Source organism: Coccomyxa subellipsoidea (genome assembly GCF_000258705.1).
Source record: "Coccomyxa subellipsoidea C-169, whole genome shotgun sequence".
Taxonomy (NCBI): domain Eukaryota; kingdom Viridiplantae; phylum Chlorophyta; class Trebouxiophyceae; family Coccomyxaceae; genus Coccomyxa; species Coccomyxa subellipsoidea.
The window spans coordinates 156,255-167,735 of NW_005178021.1; the positions used below are offsets into that span (position 1 = coordinate 156,255).

Genomic DNA, 11,481 nt, shown 5'->3' on the forward strand with positions numbered 1-11,481 from the left:
CTTGGAATCCAATTCTGCACAACTGTTCGGGTGGTTTCAGCAGAGTAATGCAGCTCCTGCCGTTCAAGTAAGTTTGTCCGGGTTGAAAATCGTTGGTTGGTTTCTCAAGATTGTCAAAGTACTTGCCGAAGACTTCGTACTGTATATTTCACCGTGTCTCAAATGGTGAGAGTTGCTTTGTGTGTGCCTTTCTGCATCTGTGAAGAGGACTGATGAGGACTGCATGCGACGCAGTTCAATCACTTTGTGTTCTCAGGTTTGAGTTCATGGTTGTGGTCACTGGACGAGCACTGTGCTGCTTGGCAAATGATGTGTTTGGTTGATTTCCGAGTATTGCGGTGATACTGTCAACGCCAGGGTTGATATTGGCAATATGTTACTTGTACTGTGAATATTATGGCAATCTGGATTGTTTCGTGGACTTGCTATCACCATGATTTGAGGTTTGGTGCAGGGACTGTGTCTACTTGAGTCGAGTCAATCATGAAAGGGTGCGATAAATGTTCGCTGCAGGTGCAGAGAAGGTTTCAGTGTAGACAGTAATCAAAGGATGCAATGCTTTTTGTGGTGCACGCATATGTAAGCAGTTCCAAACCTGCATGCAACACATGTTTCTGATCTCTAGTCTTAATAGCGACTCATTCAGTGCATTTAGGACATATTTTTGCCCTAAACAATCACACTGCATCAGCAGGTCTTTGCAGACACACCTTGAAATGTGCTTCATTATCTTGTGAAGTCCCATACGAAGGAAATGCCATGCCATGCATATGCAGGCTAATTCAGCCAGGAATCCCACATTGCTTTTAAGCATCAGATGTGGCCCCGGCAATAGAGACAAACATACCCAAGCATGCCAAGCATACGCCAAAGGCTTGTCTGTACCGATTGCTGACTCCCATCTGCCTGCCAGACCGGCAGAGAAGGCCAGAGTGCCGAGCTGCCCAGGAAATTCCGAGCTCAAGCTCCAAGCATCAGGGAGTAGTGAGGTAAACCTTGCCTCCGCTTTGGACAATTGCGAATTGCTAGCTTGCAGTCTGCCTCCCTCTTTCTCCCTTGATTGCTTGCAATGAGAATCTGGGGGTAATTACAAATGCACGAGAGTATTCGGATGATATCCCCTCACCAGTGAGCAGGTCTACCTGTCACTCTACCTAGTAAGAACGAGATTAGAGAAATGTTCCTGTGAATTGATGCATGCGTCGATAGATCGACAGAAATTAATTTAAATTAGATTTGAGCTCTCTCCATCGGTCGTATTCGACGCCTTACGCTGTGCTGGTGGCACTAACCTCTCGCCGGTGAGCAGATGATGTGACGGTAAGATATGCCCCTATACGTCGCCTCCTCATGTCACAAATTTTTTCGTATAAATGGCTGTTTGAAGTACATTGACAGGCAGCGCGGGCATTGCATGTCTTCCGGAAATATAATGGTCTCGGACTTTCTCGGACGGGCAGCTTCCGGAGTTTGCGACATAGGTTCCGGAACAGGTTCTTTTCGAAGAAGACAAAATTACGGACAGATGAGTATCATGCAAAGTGTTTGATCCGCAATCGCTTCCAATATCACACAATATAGTTCTGGGGGGCCGAAAGAGCGTGTAACACGCACTGCTCGAGCATAGCTTGCTGGTGAGGGTTAAGGATGGACGCGGCAGCGCCAGCGCCTATCGCAAACTTGTTCGGGCTGACGCAATATGACGGCCTGACGAACTTTTTCGGCGACCAGAACTTTGATTACAATGGTTACGTTCTTCCAAAGGTGATGCACTAGGCCTGGACTCCATTTCCTGTTACCATCGTGATTCCATGCTCCAACTCTTGGTATTTCAGGACACTTGCATCTGTGAGCAAACGTGCGCTGAAAAACTCCACTTAAAGGCCGACAATGGGTTTCAGTGATGTGAAAGCGGCAAATCTAGACAGAAAGTTGAAGCGTAAGTTTAGATCAGCATTGGCCGGTTGCACGGCCGGTGTTTTGACGGATTTCTTCGCCGTTTGTCTATTTGACTTGCTTAAGATTTTTAGTCTCCTGGTTTCATGCCTTCTTCCCAACTTTAATTGCTGAGGCTAGAGACCGCGTTATGCCCATCATGGCAGGATGGGGTTTTCCTCATGCTCGAAGGAACTGTCATAGGTGCCTTTTCCACTTGTATCCGCAACCTTAGTATGCTGTATTTGTGACGAATGCATCACATTACTGTCTCAAGAGAGTGGTGTTGGGATCGTTGGGATGTCGCTACACCCTGCCACCCAGGGCACCTGCCCTTGAGGCGCTGCCAAGGAGCATTTCAAAACTTTTGGACTCTGTGCTGCGCAGTCAGCTGGATGGATCGTGGTGATCTTGTTTGGCGCCGTCTTTGCTCTCCTGGCAGTATTCCTGGTGAGTTGCAAGCTCCATGACACTCCATGCCACGCCCTGATTGCATCGGCCCTGGGACACTGATGATGCCTGAAGCGACCTTCAAACATACGCCTTCGCACGTGCTAGCAGTCCGCTAGCTTGCGGCACCATACAAATGCATCTTGCTTCCCCTTGCGCTCACTTTGCCTGCCGTCAGTCATCTCCTGCAACTTTATATTCTTGCGCGCACAGATCCTTGCTTGACATGCGCAATGGTTTTCATGCCTGTGATCATCCAGCCAAACATTTGTTGCGCAGCTCTCCGCAGCAAAATGCCATGCGAAGTATACCGGTCTTTCAGGGGACCTGCTATCCTTGATAGTCCGGGCCAGGCTTCTCGCAGTGCGGCAATTCAATTGTTCAAATTTGAGTTCACAAGAAATTGTGCAATCTTCAGGTGTGGGTAGACATCAAGTTTGCTGGAGCGGTGTACAACTCGGAGCAGTTCAACACCGCGGGCCGTAGCATTGGTACGGGTCTGCTGGCGGTGGACATTGTGTCCCACTGGACATGGGCTTCCATTCTGCTCACCAGCGTCAGTTACGGCTACTTCTACGGCATTACGGGCTCCTACTGGTGTGCTGATACTCACCGTTTGCGCCCCTGTTGTTTTCCTCCTGTGGTGCTCTGCATAGGAGCGCCTGTATTAGAGATAATCTGAGGGGCCTTCTGATAGAATTGGCATGCAGCATGGACATCATCAGTTCTAACAAAGTTGCTTATTTGGGTGTTGACCAAACGTGAACATGCTTTCACTGCGCAGGTTTGCTGTCAATGACGCGGCCATCATTGTCCTCTTTGCGGGTGAGTTTTATTATCTGCACACCTCAATCCTGCACAAATGGTCGAACAGCCACGATTTAAGTTAAGAGCAACAGCACCTGCTTTTGCTGGGTGGCACAGGCTGCGTGTGTGCTTGCAGCTTTCTGCTTCCCTGCTCACTGCTACCCTGCTTCCCTGCATCACTGTGCTACTCTGGGATCAACATGCCATTGGGGAAGAAACGCCCTGACAGGGAAGACTGGAGGGGAATTTTCAGAAGGCTCTGCTTTTGAGGGCTGCAACAGGCGTTTAAACATTTCGATTAAGAAAAAAACTGTTGCTCCTCTGTGCAGTGGTGGCGCTTGAGCTGAAATACAAGGCGCCCAAAGCACACACCCTTCTGGAACTGGTGTATGTCAGATGGGGGCGGGAGGCACACTTGGTAAGTCCCTGCACATTCTTATTATTAAAATGTATCTGAAAGTTTTTGGTCTATTGTCCCAAACAGTTTCTGTTGTAGCCAAACGCTCAAAGTGTCAGGTGTAGAAGAGACACACCTAGTCAGTCCCTGCATATTAGCACTGAAAATTCTTTCTCCAAGTGTCTCGGTCTGTTGTTTGAAGCTATGACTGTGATAATTAGTCGCTCAATCTAGCTGTGTTCTTATCCGATGGGAGCAGCCTGGAAGTGGTTTTGAATTTGAATTCAAATTCGAACTTACTGGTGCACAGATCTTCTTCGTCTTTGCTGTGGTCACCAACCTGCTGGTGTCCCTCTCCATGCTCCAAGGTACAACTTTAACTTCTGTCTTGCCTCTTTTCCTTCAACGTCAATTTTCAACATTGCAACAGTTCTGCTGCAAAGCTGAGACACATTTGTACCTGCATGCCTGACTGCAAAACTTGGGCTGATTACTATGAGCGAGTATGCTGACTGCGCAGGCTGCGTCAGCGCTGTGAACGCCCTCACCGGCGTCAGTGTCTACGGTGCATTCCCTCCAAATCACTCAATTACTTCAAAATTCAAATTGGGGCTGCTTCTGCTCCTCTGGCATGTGTACCATGTGCAAGCCAGAGTCCAGCATGCATGCACTTGCACTTTAGCATCATGCTTGATCTTGTCCTGCTTGGACCTGGCAAGTCCAAAAGATGGAGCATCATTCTTTTGGCATATTCTTGCATGCAGCTTGCCTACAGATGCTCCTTGCCTCCTGGCAGGATCAGTGTGCGCTTACTAACCATGACTAATGATTATGCACGCAGCCATGAGCTTCCTGATTCCCCTCGGAGTGGTCTTCTACGCTGCCATTGGCGGGCTGAAGGCCACGTTTACCACCAGCTACATGCACACAGTCATCGTGTATGGAGTCACCCTCTTCTTCCTCTTCAAGGCATGCCCTATAGTTTGTTCAAGGGGCTCCACGAAATATTATGCAGAGTTCCCGGGTTCCTTGTGTGACAGGGGAGTTCAACTGTGCTTGGACCAGAGTCCCTTGCTCTTCTTTTTGTCGGATTGGCAGGACTCCAGAATGCTTGAAATAGACTTCAAGATGTTCTCTGGGTGTTACTACCAGGTCTCTGGTGACTGTCGTAAGACACAGGGTCTAATACCGTGGATGTCACGAAAATGCATGCATGCAGTCCTGTAATCTGTCCCTCCGGCAGTTCCTGAGCTCTGTCTAGATGGCCCCAGCTGGGGAGTCTACCAAGTGTATGAGCATGATCTGAGCTCTTGTGCAGACCTGCATAGTAGGTATTTTTTCAAATCAGTTCAAATAAAGAGGTTGTGGTTTGTGCAGGTGTTTGTGCCGGGAGGAGTCTACCAAGTGTATGAGCATGATCTGAGCTCTTGTGCAGACCTGCATAGTAGGTATTTTTTCAAATCAGTTCAAATAAAGAGGTTGTGGTTTGTGCAGGTGTTTGTGCCGGGAGGCATGCTGAACGGCATCGATGATGTGCGCATGCAAATTCACATCGTACACTTTTCAAATTCAAAACTAAATCCATCTTGCACAACTTCATGTATTGCATGTTTCGTGCATACAAGCAACCTCAGTCACCAATTTGTTGCAGATTAGCACGATTTTGAATTTGTTTCTTGATTGTGTCGCTCAGGTGTACAACCGGCTGCAGGTGATGTCAGCAAACCTACCCGTGCCTCAACAGAAGGGTGGAAGCTACCTCACCATGTTCTCGCTGGGCGGATTCGAGTGAGTCGCCGTTACTAACTCCCTTAGTTGGTTGTTAATCAGTTGATAACCCTTGTTTTGATGGAATCACCCTTCCCCAGTGTGCATGGCTCCTGGGTGCCAGACTGCAGGTAACGCCATTGTACGCGTGCTGTCCGCCCGCGCATGCATGCGATAGCATTCAAGGGAGCTAGCCTCCATGCATTGACCTTGACACCTGCACTATCACTGGGAAGTTTGAGGCACATTGGAATATTATCTATGCAGAATTCAGGGCCATCAAGTATGCACAAGGCTTGCGCCAAGAAGCTGTGAAATCGAGCTTGAGCAGTGTGCATCGGTGGTGTGCAGGTTTGAGATCATCTTCTTCTTCTCCGCTCTCAGCCAGATGTTTGTCGACCAGGCCTACTGGCAATCAGCCATCGCTGCAAGAGCCACGTCAGCAGTCAAGGTGCATGTCTTATCTCTCTCATGACTCAGTGAGAATGCAAGACATCGAGGCAGTGCAAGTGCTTTCATGTAAAGAACTACAAAGATAGGGACACTGTGATATGTGCACTTATTTGGCAGCAGGTATGCATCTGTGGTATTTGTGGCGTGACTCTCAAGCAAGCACAATCCTGGACTAAACGATGTCTTGAGAAGACCTTTACTACATTAACAAATGCCCATCTGGCACTGAATTTGGAAAATGAGAGCATTTTTTTTGGATGTGTAAACAGGGCTACTTTTTGGCGTCCTTCCTGTTCCTGGGCATTGTTTTTGCGCTCCCGGTGGCGCTCGGCTCAGCCGCACTGGCACTCGACCTTCCAGTGTCGACAGACGAAGCTTTGGGCGGATTAGTCATGCCTGCAGCCGCCTACGTGCTCATCGGCAAAGCAGGTGCGCTGTATAGGTGTTTTTATGCGCTCTCAGACTGATTGAACAAGCGACAGAATGAATTCAAGCAACAGAATGAGTTCAAGGCTCTGTTGATAGTTGCATGGCTTGTATCTGTCCTCTCGTGCATGACAATGAGTGCTGCTGGCTTCTGCCTAAATCTAAATGTGGACGATCCATACGTGGAAGATCTTTGTTACAAGCTTTTGAGGTCCGGAAGCTTTAAGTTAGGGTCCTGCAAGCATGCCTTCATCAAAAATGAGAGCAATACAACAGCAAAGCAGAAAGCCTTTGTGGGTCTGGCTGTGGCATCAAATGCGCGCCTGTCTTGAATATGGGCTTGCATGTTGACTTGAGACGCAAATTTCCCCATGCTATGCAATTAAGGCAATGAATTTTACTTGACACTGTCCAATCGGGAACGAGGCAACGCAGAGTGACGCTTAGCACTGCGGTCCAGCCTTGAGAAAATTAAATGCTGAGTAAACTTTCTCTTTCTGCAGGTGCTGTGCTGGTGATTGTGATAGTCTTCATGGCTGTGACTTCCTCTGGTGCGTCCGAGATGGTTGCAGTGTCTTCGCTCTTCACCTTTGATGTATACCGCCGCTACATCAAACCCGAGGTGCTGTTTCCATTTGTCATCCTTGCATACCCCGTGCATTGATAATCTAACGTTTCCCTGATTCTGAAGAGGTAAAATCCAGCCGCGTTTAGCAATTCGTGAACAGCTCTCTGTAGATGATCCAGCATCAGCTCTTCTCAAAGCTCCACATTTTAGATGGCTAGAAGAAGCTCTGCTGGGCCACATCTTCCCCCCTCAGTTATCCCCTGAAGAGTTGCTTGTTTGCCACATGCTTCTTCCTGCAACGTTGGCTGCCATTGCCGCTGTGTCCACATTTCCGTGCCAAGATCAGGCGGCCACGGCCGATTGGTAAGCATGACTAAAAGGTGACTAAGTGCCCGCCATGCCTGCAGGCGACCGGTCAGCAGCTGGTGCGAGTGTCGCGCATCGGCGTTTGTGTGTGGGCGGTCATTATGGGAATTGCCATGACTATTGCCCAAGCCGCCAGCATCAATGTCAACTGGCTCATCACAATCATCGGTGCGACCCCACAGCCCTTGCCTATGATATTTTGTTGTTTTGCTACATGGCATTTTCCTTATGTATTTTACTCTCTTTTCCAGGCTTCCAAGGCTAGGTGCAATCCAGCAGCACTGCTCTATATTTTTTCCAAATTCCATGTCTGTGCATTTTCTCCACCAGTCATACTTGAGAGCAATTATTTGGCCAGCTTGTGGCTACATTATGCATGTTACAGCTGCACTGGAAGTGCAGACCTGCAAGTGCAATTACTTCAATTGTGGAAGCATGCAAAGTGTGCTTGCCCAAACCAGCCCAGTTTAAGAGCACTGTACTCTTGTTCATGATCCTGAGATGCTTTCCCAGATTACCATCTTCTTTGCGTGGAAATACAAATGCCGTCCAGGTTCATCTGCAGATGTCTTCTTGAAAAGCGCCTTGAACCAAACAGAAATCCCAAATTTTCTGCCGTGTCTTCTCCGTGTACGCTGTCTTATATAAAAGTATCCGCAGTATTGTTATTTTGGGTTTGTTAATTTCAGGTGTGTTTGTGGGGGGCGCTGTTCCGCCGCTGGCCGCTCTGCTGACGTGGCGGAGATGTACCGGCCCGGCAGCCGTCACCGGTGCGCGATTTATAATCATCGCTATTTTTACTGAAACACACAAGTATTAGTAACAACACATATTTTCTTAGTACAAACTCTATTTAGGGTGCCAAGAGACAAGCTGCAGTGAAAGGCTGCCACAATGCTTCCACTTGTCGGACTCGCCAGATCCGAGCAAGACCCATAAACAGCGGGCACGGTGCACGGTATTTATTCCGCTCCCTGCCATCCGGGGCCTGTGCAGCTATGTGGCATTAGTAACACTGTAAGTACAATTTTATGGCTTATTGGACCAAACTGTCATTGCAGTCAAAGGCGCCACCTTCTCTTGAAGCCACCGCATTCACATGCCGCAAACATATGCACGATACTATCATTTGGCAGCATGTGCAAAGGCGCCACCAGTGAGCCAGTCTCCTGCTCCTTCAGGGGGTTTCTACATCTTGTTAAATTTGAATCCCTTTGCTCCTTGAAGGCCAGGGGTTGCCGACAGATACGTGTTGGCCTCACCCTATTGGATTGTGTGTTTATGATCTGCAGCACTGAAGTTGGGGTTTCAAAAGCCAAATTCTTGTTGCTAAATTGCGCAGGTGCCGTGCTTGGCAGCATGTGCGGCATTGCTGGCTGGCTGGCTTGTGCCAAGATCCAGAACGGAGAAATCACAATCGCCACCACCGGTGAGCAGAACCCTTCCTCACATATCAGCCTTGCATGACATTCTGATCTGGCAGGACTGCGCATGTCACTTGGCAAGGGGTGTGTAAGAACGGCTGAAAATAAGGGCCCCCCTAAAAGGGTAATGTTAAGGCTCAATCACTTGGGCTGGCATTCAGCTGACTCACCGCACCCAGCCGCAGTGCTGATGTGCGGAAATTTCAGCGTGCATAAACCTTTCTTACAATGGATGGGGTCGAAAGAGTCTAGCAAGTCTCACTTCCACTGCGGGACAGGCAACCGGCAGTGCAGGTGGCAGTACCTTTCTAAGATGTGGTACTTAAAGTTGGAAATATGGATTTCCAAGTTTGAATTTGAATTTTAAATTGACTTCTCTCGTTGTGCGGCAGGCCTGAATCCCCCTCTGCTGACGGGCAACATTGTGTCAAACGGCATCTCTCTAATCATCATCATTACTGTCAGCCTCATCTTCCCTGACAAGCAGCCCTTCCAATGGGAAGCCTTCAAGGAGAAGATCACAACCTCGGAATCCACGGTGCGGCTACCTTCTCTTAAAAGCGTAGCCTTTCAGGAATCCGTACAAAGCTGCCATGCGTCTAGCACAACTTATGGCGTGTCATTCCCTGCATCCTGCTGTGCGCATGCGCATGTGAAGAGCAGATTTCCTTACACATTGCAGTGTTTGATGAGCGTTCCTGGTCTGCACAAACAGCCTGGATGCATGGCCATTTTTCTTTCTGGTCTTTTTGCAGCAGCACGTTGTGGCACTCCTGCTACGCTCATAAATTTATCGCCAGATTTTCTGCGCGATATTATCCTACCCTTGATATCCTAGACTGGATTCTCAAGCAACCACCATGGAAGTCCAAGGTTTGGAACGCGAACTGAAAACAGTGCTGGAAATTGTGCTGCATCAACAGGTGAAGAAGGCCGGTGCGCTGGATGCTTCCTCTGTGGAGAGCGAGGCCGAGATGGCGCAGATCGCTCGCATCAGAAAGCCCACGCACATCGCAGTTGCGGTCATCTTCATTCTGTCCATGTTCGTGTGGCCGCTGCTGTCGCTGCCAGCCGGCATCTTCAGGTGAGGAGTACTAATGCCGAATGTCATTAGTCGATAATGCCTTGCATAAGTGGCGTTGCTGGGATTGTTCATTGCTACACTTATAATCATTCACAGCTCGCTAGCGCCCAGATACAGGCAAGGCAAGGCTTCAGCGAGTTTGAATGTCTCCTCAGCTTTGTGACTTGTTTTTTTTTAATTACGGTTTATGGTGTAATGTTATTTAGGGTTTGCGATTCTGATGCTTCTGGGAGTTCTGCTGCATTGGAGATATATCCTTCAGGCTAAAGCTTTCATGTGGCGCCTCTCTGGAAAACAAATACCCAGTCTCCATGTTTTCAATCCTGTTCTGGGAGTCATCGACTCTAGCATGCAGCCCACCGACAGAATACTTTGAAATGGTTTCGAGATCCGCCTGGGATTTATGCTTTCATATGTGTGTGCATTGGCCCCGGCTGGCGGGGGGCGGTAAAAATACTGAGCACCGTGCCCACGGTTGATTGGGTCTTGCTTGAACCTGGCGAGTCCATCAAATGGTAGGATTGTGGCAGCCTTTAACTGCAGCTTGTCTGCAGGACGCACCTTGCCTCTTGACAGGAAAAGCATGTAATAATAATAATAATAGTAGTAATAATAATATTAATAATAATAATAACAGTAGTAATAATAATAGTAATAACAATAACAATAATAATAATAGTAGTGTTTGTGCAGCCTGGCCTACTTCCGCTTCTACGTGGTGCTGGCGTTCATCTTCCTGATACTCGCATCCATCATCGGCACCTTCTGGCCAATCTGGGAGGCGCGGGACCTCTTTTCCAAGGTCCTCACCGGACGCACCTTCCAGGAGAACGTCGACCGCAGCTTTGGCGGCAGCCGGTGCGTGCTCCTCTTGAAACAGCTTTGAAGGCTCAAATTCAAAACGCATTATGACCCTAGGACTGTCCTGGATCTATGGGTTGTTGTGGCTGCTTTGTGATTCACCTCCCGTGTGAACTTGTTCGTTCTACTCAGAATCTGTGCAGGAACGCAAGGCACAGAACTGGGATGCATGGATGGGAGACTAGCTTGCCTGAATTCAGTGCAATGTCTGTTTGTCACACCACTGCCACCTGGCGCATTTAAATGTTTGGCATGCCCTCAACTCGGAAGGGGGCATTGCATATACCCCTGAGAGCATTGCATATATCCCTGTAACTCAAGAAAGTTGAGTCTGAATTTGAATCTCTGCATTACAGGAACGCATCGGCAAAGGGCGGCGCGGCTGCGGTTGTGCCAAACGACGACACAGCCCACAAGACAAGGTTCAAGGCAGACATTGACGAATCCAAGATCCCTGATGCACCCATCAAGGCCGAACCATGATGTGCTCACAAGCAAGAGGAATCATTTCTTGTTCTCCTGACATTTACTCAAGGAGAAAAATTTGCTCTCAGCGTTGTACAGCACGTGGGAGACTGATCACAGAACACAGAGCCCCTGGTTTCCTGCCAGGAGGCAGCCTGATCAGTCACCTCACGAGTCATGAGTGACCCTCAGTGGATAAACGGTGGACATTCATCGGACAAATAAGAGCAGCTGTTGAGACAACAGCGGGCCTTTTCTCTTATTCTGGCATTGCAGTTTAAGAACTTGCAAATTTATACTGGGGTGTTATGGAGTGTTGTATAGTGGAGTGCCATATTATTGGGCTGGTAGCAAGTGCGCCGCACTTGAACCCTGGGCATTTTCGGGGGTCCTGATAGGCATAGCACTGTTGTTAGCGTTGGATTGCAGTTAATATCTGCCTTGGGAGCATTGGGGCTGCCCAGGGGACTCTAAATCA

General features: G+C 48.6%; 1 protein-coding gene across 1 annotated transcript; it reads left to right on the forward strand.

Annotated features, from left to right (window-relative positions):
* Positions 1-1,647: 1,647 nt before the first annotated feature.
* Positions 1,648-11,021, forward strand: COCSUDRAFT_49153 (hypothetical protein; the record flags this gene model as incomplete). The annotated part of the gene is made up of 21 exons (XM_005643132.1): positions 1,648-1,764; positions 2,323-2,385; positions 2,804-2,982; positions 3,170-3,210; positions 3,522-3,610; positions 3,900-3,957; positions 4,110-4,154; positions 4,431-4,570; positions 4,967-4,993; positions 5,084-5,122; positions 5,283-5,377; positions 5,708-5,807; positions 6,079-6,238; positions 6,739-6,857; positions 7,211-7,337; positions 7,859-7,939; positions 8,512-8,598; positions 8,986-9,131; positions 9,517-9,677; positions 10,371-10,535; positions 10,895-11,021. 21 exons carry the CDS (start codon positions 1,648-1,650, stop codon positions 11,019-11,021), a joined length of 2,166 nt encoding a protein of 721 aa, XP_005643189.1.
* Positions 11,022-11,481: the final 460 nt, after the last annotated feature.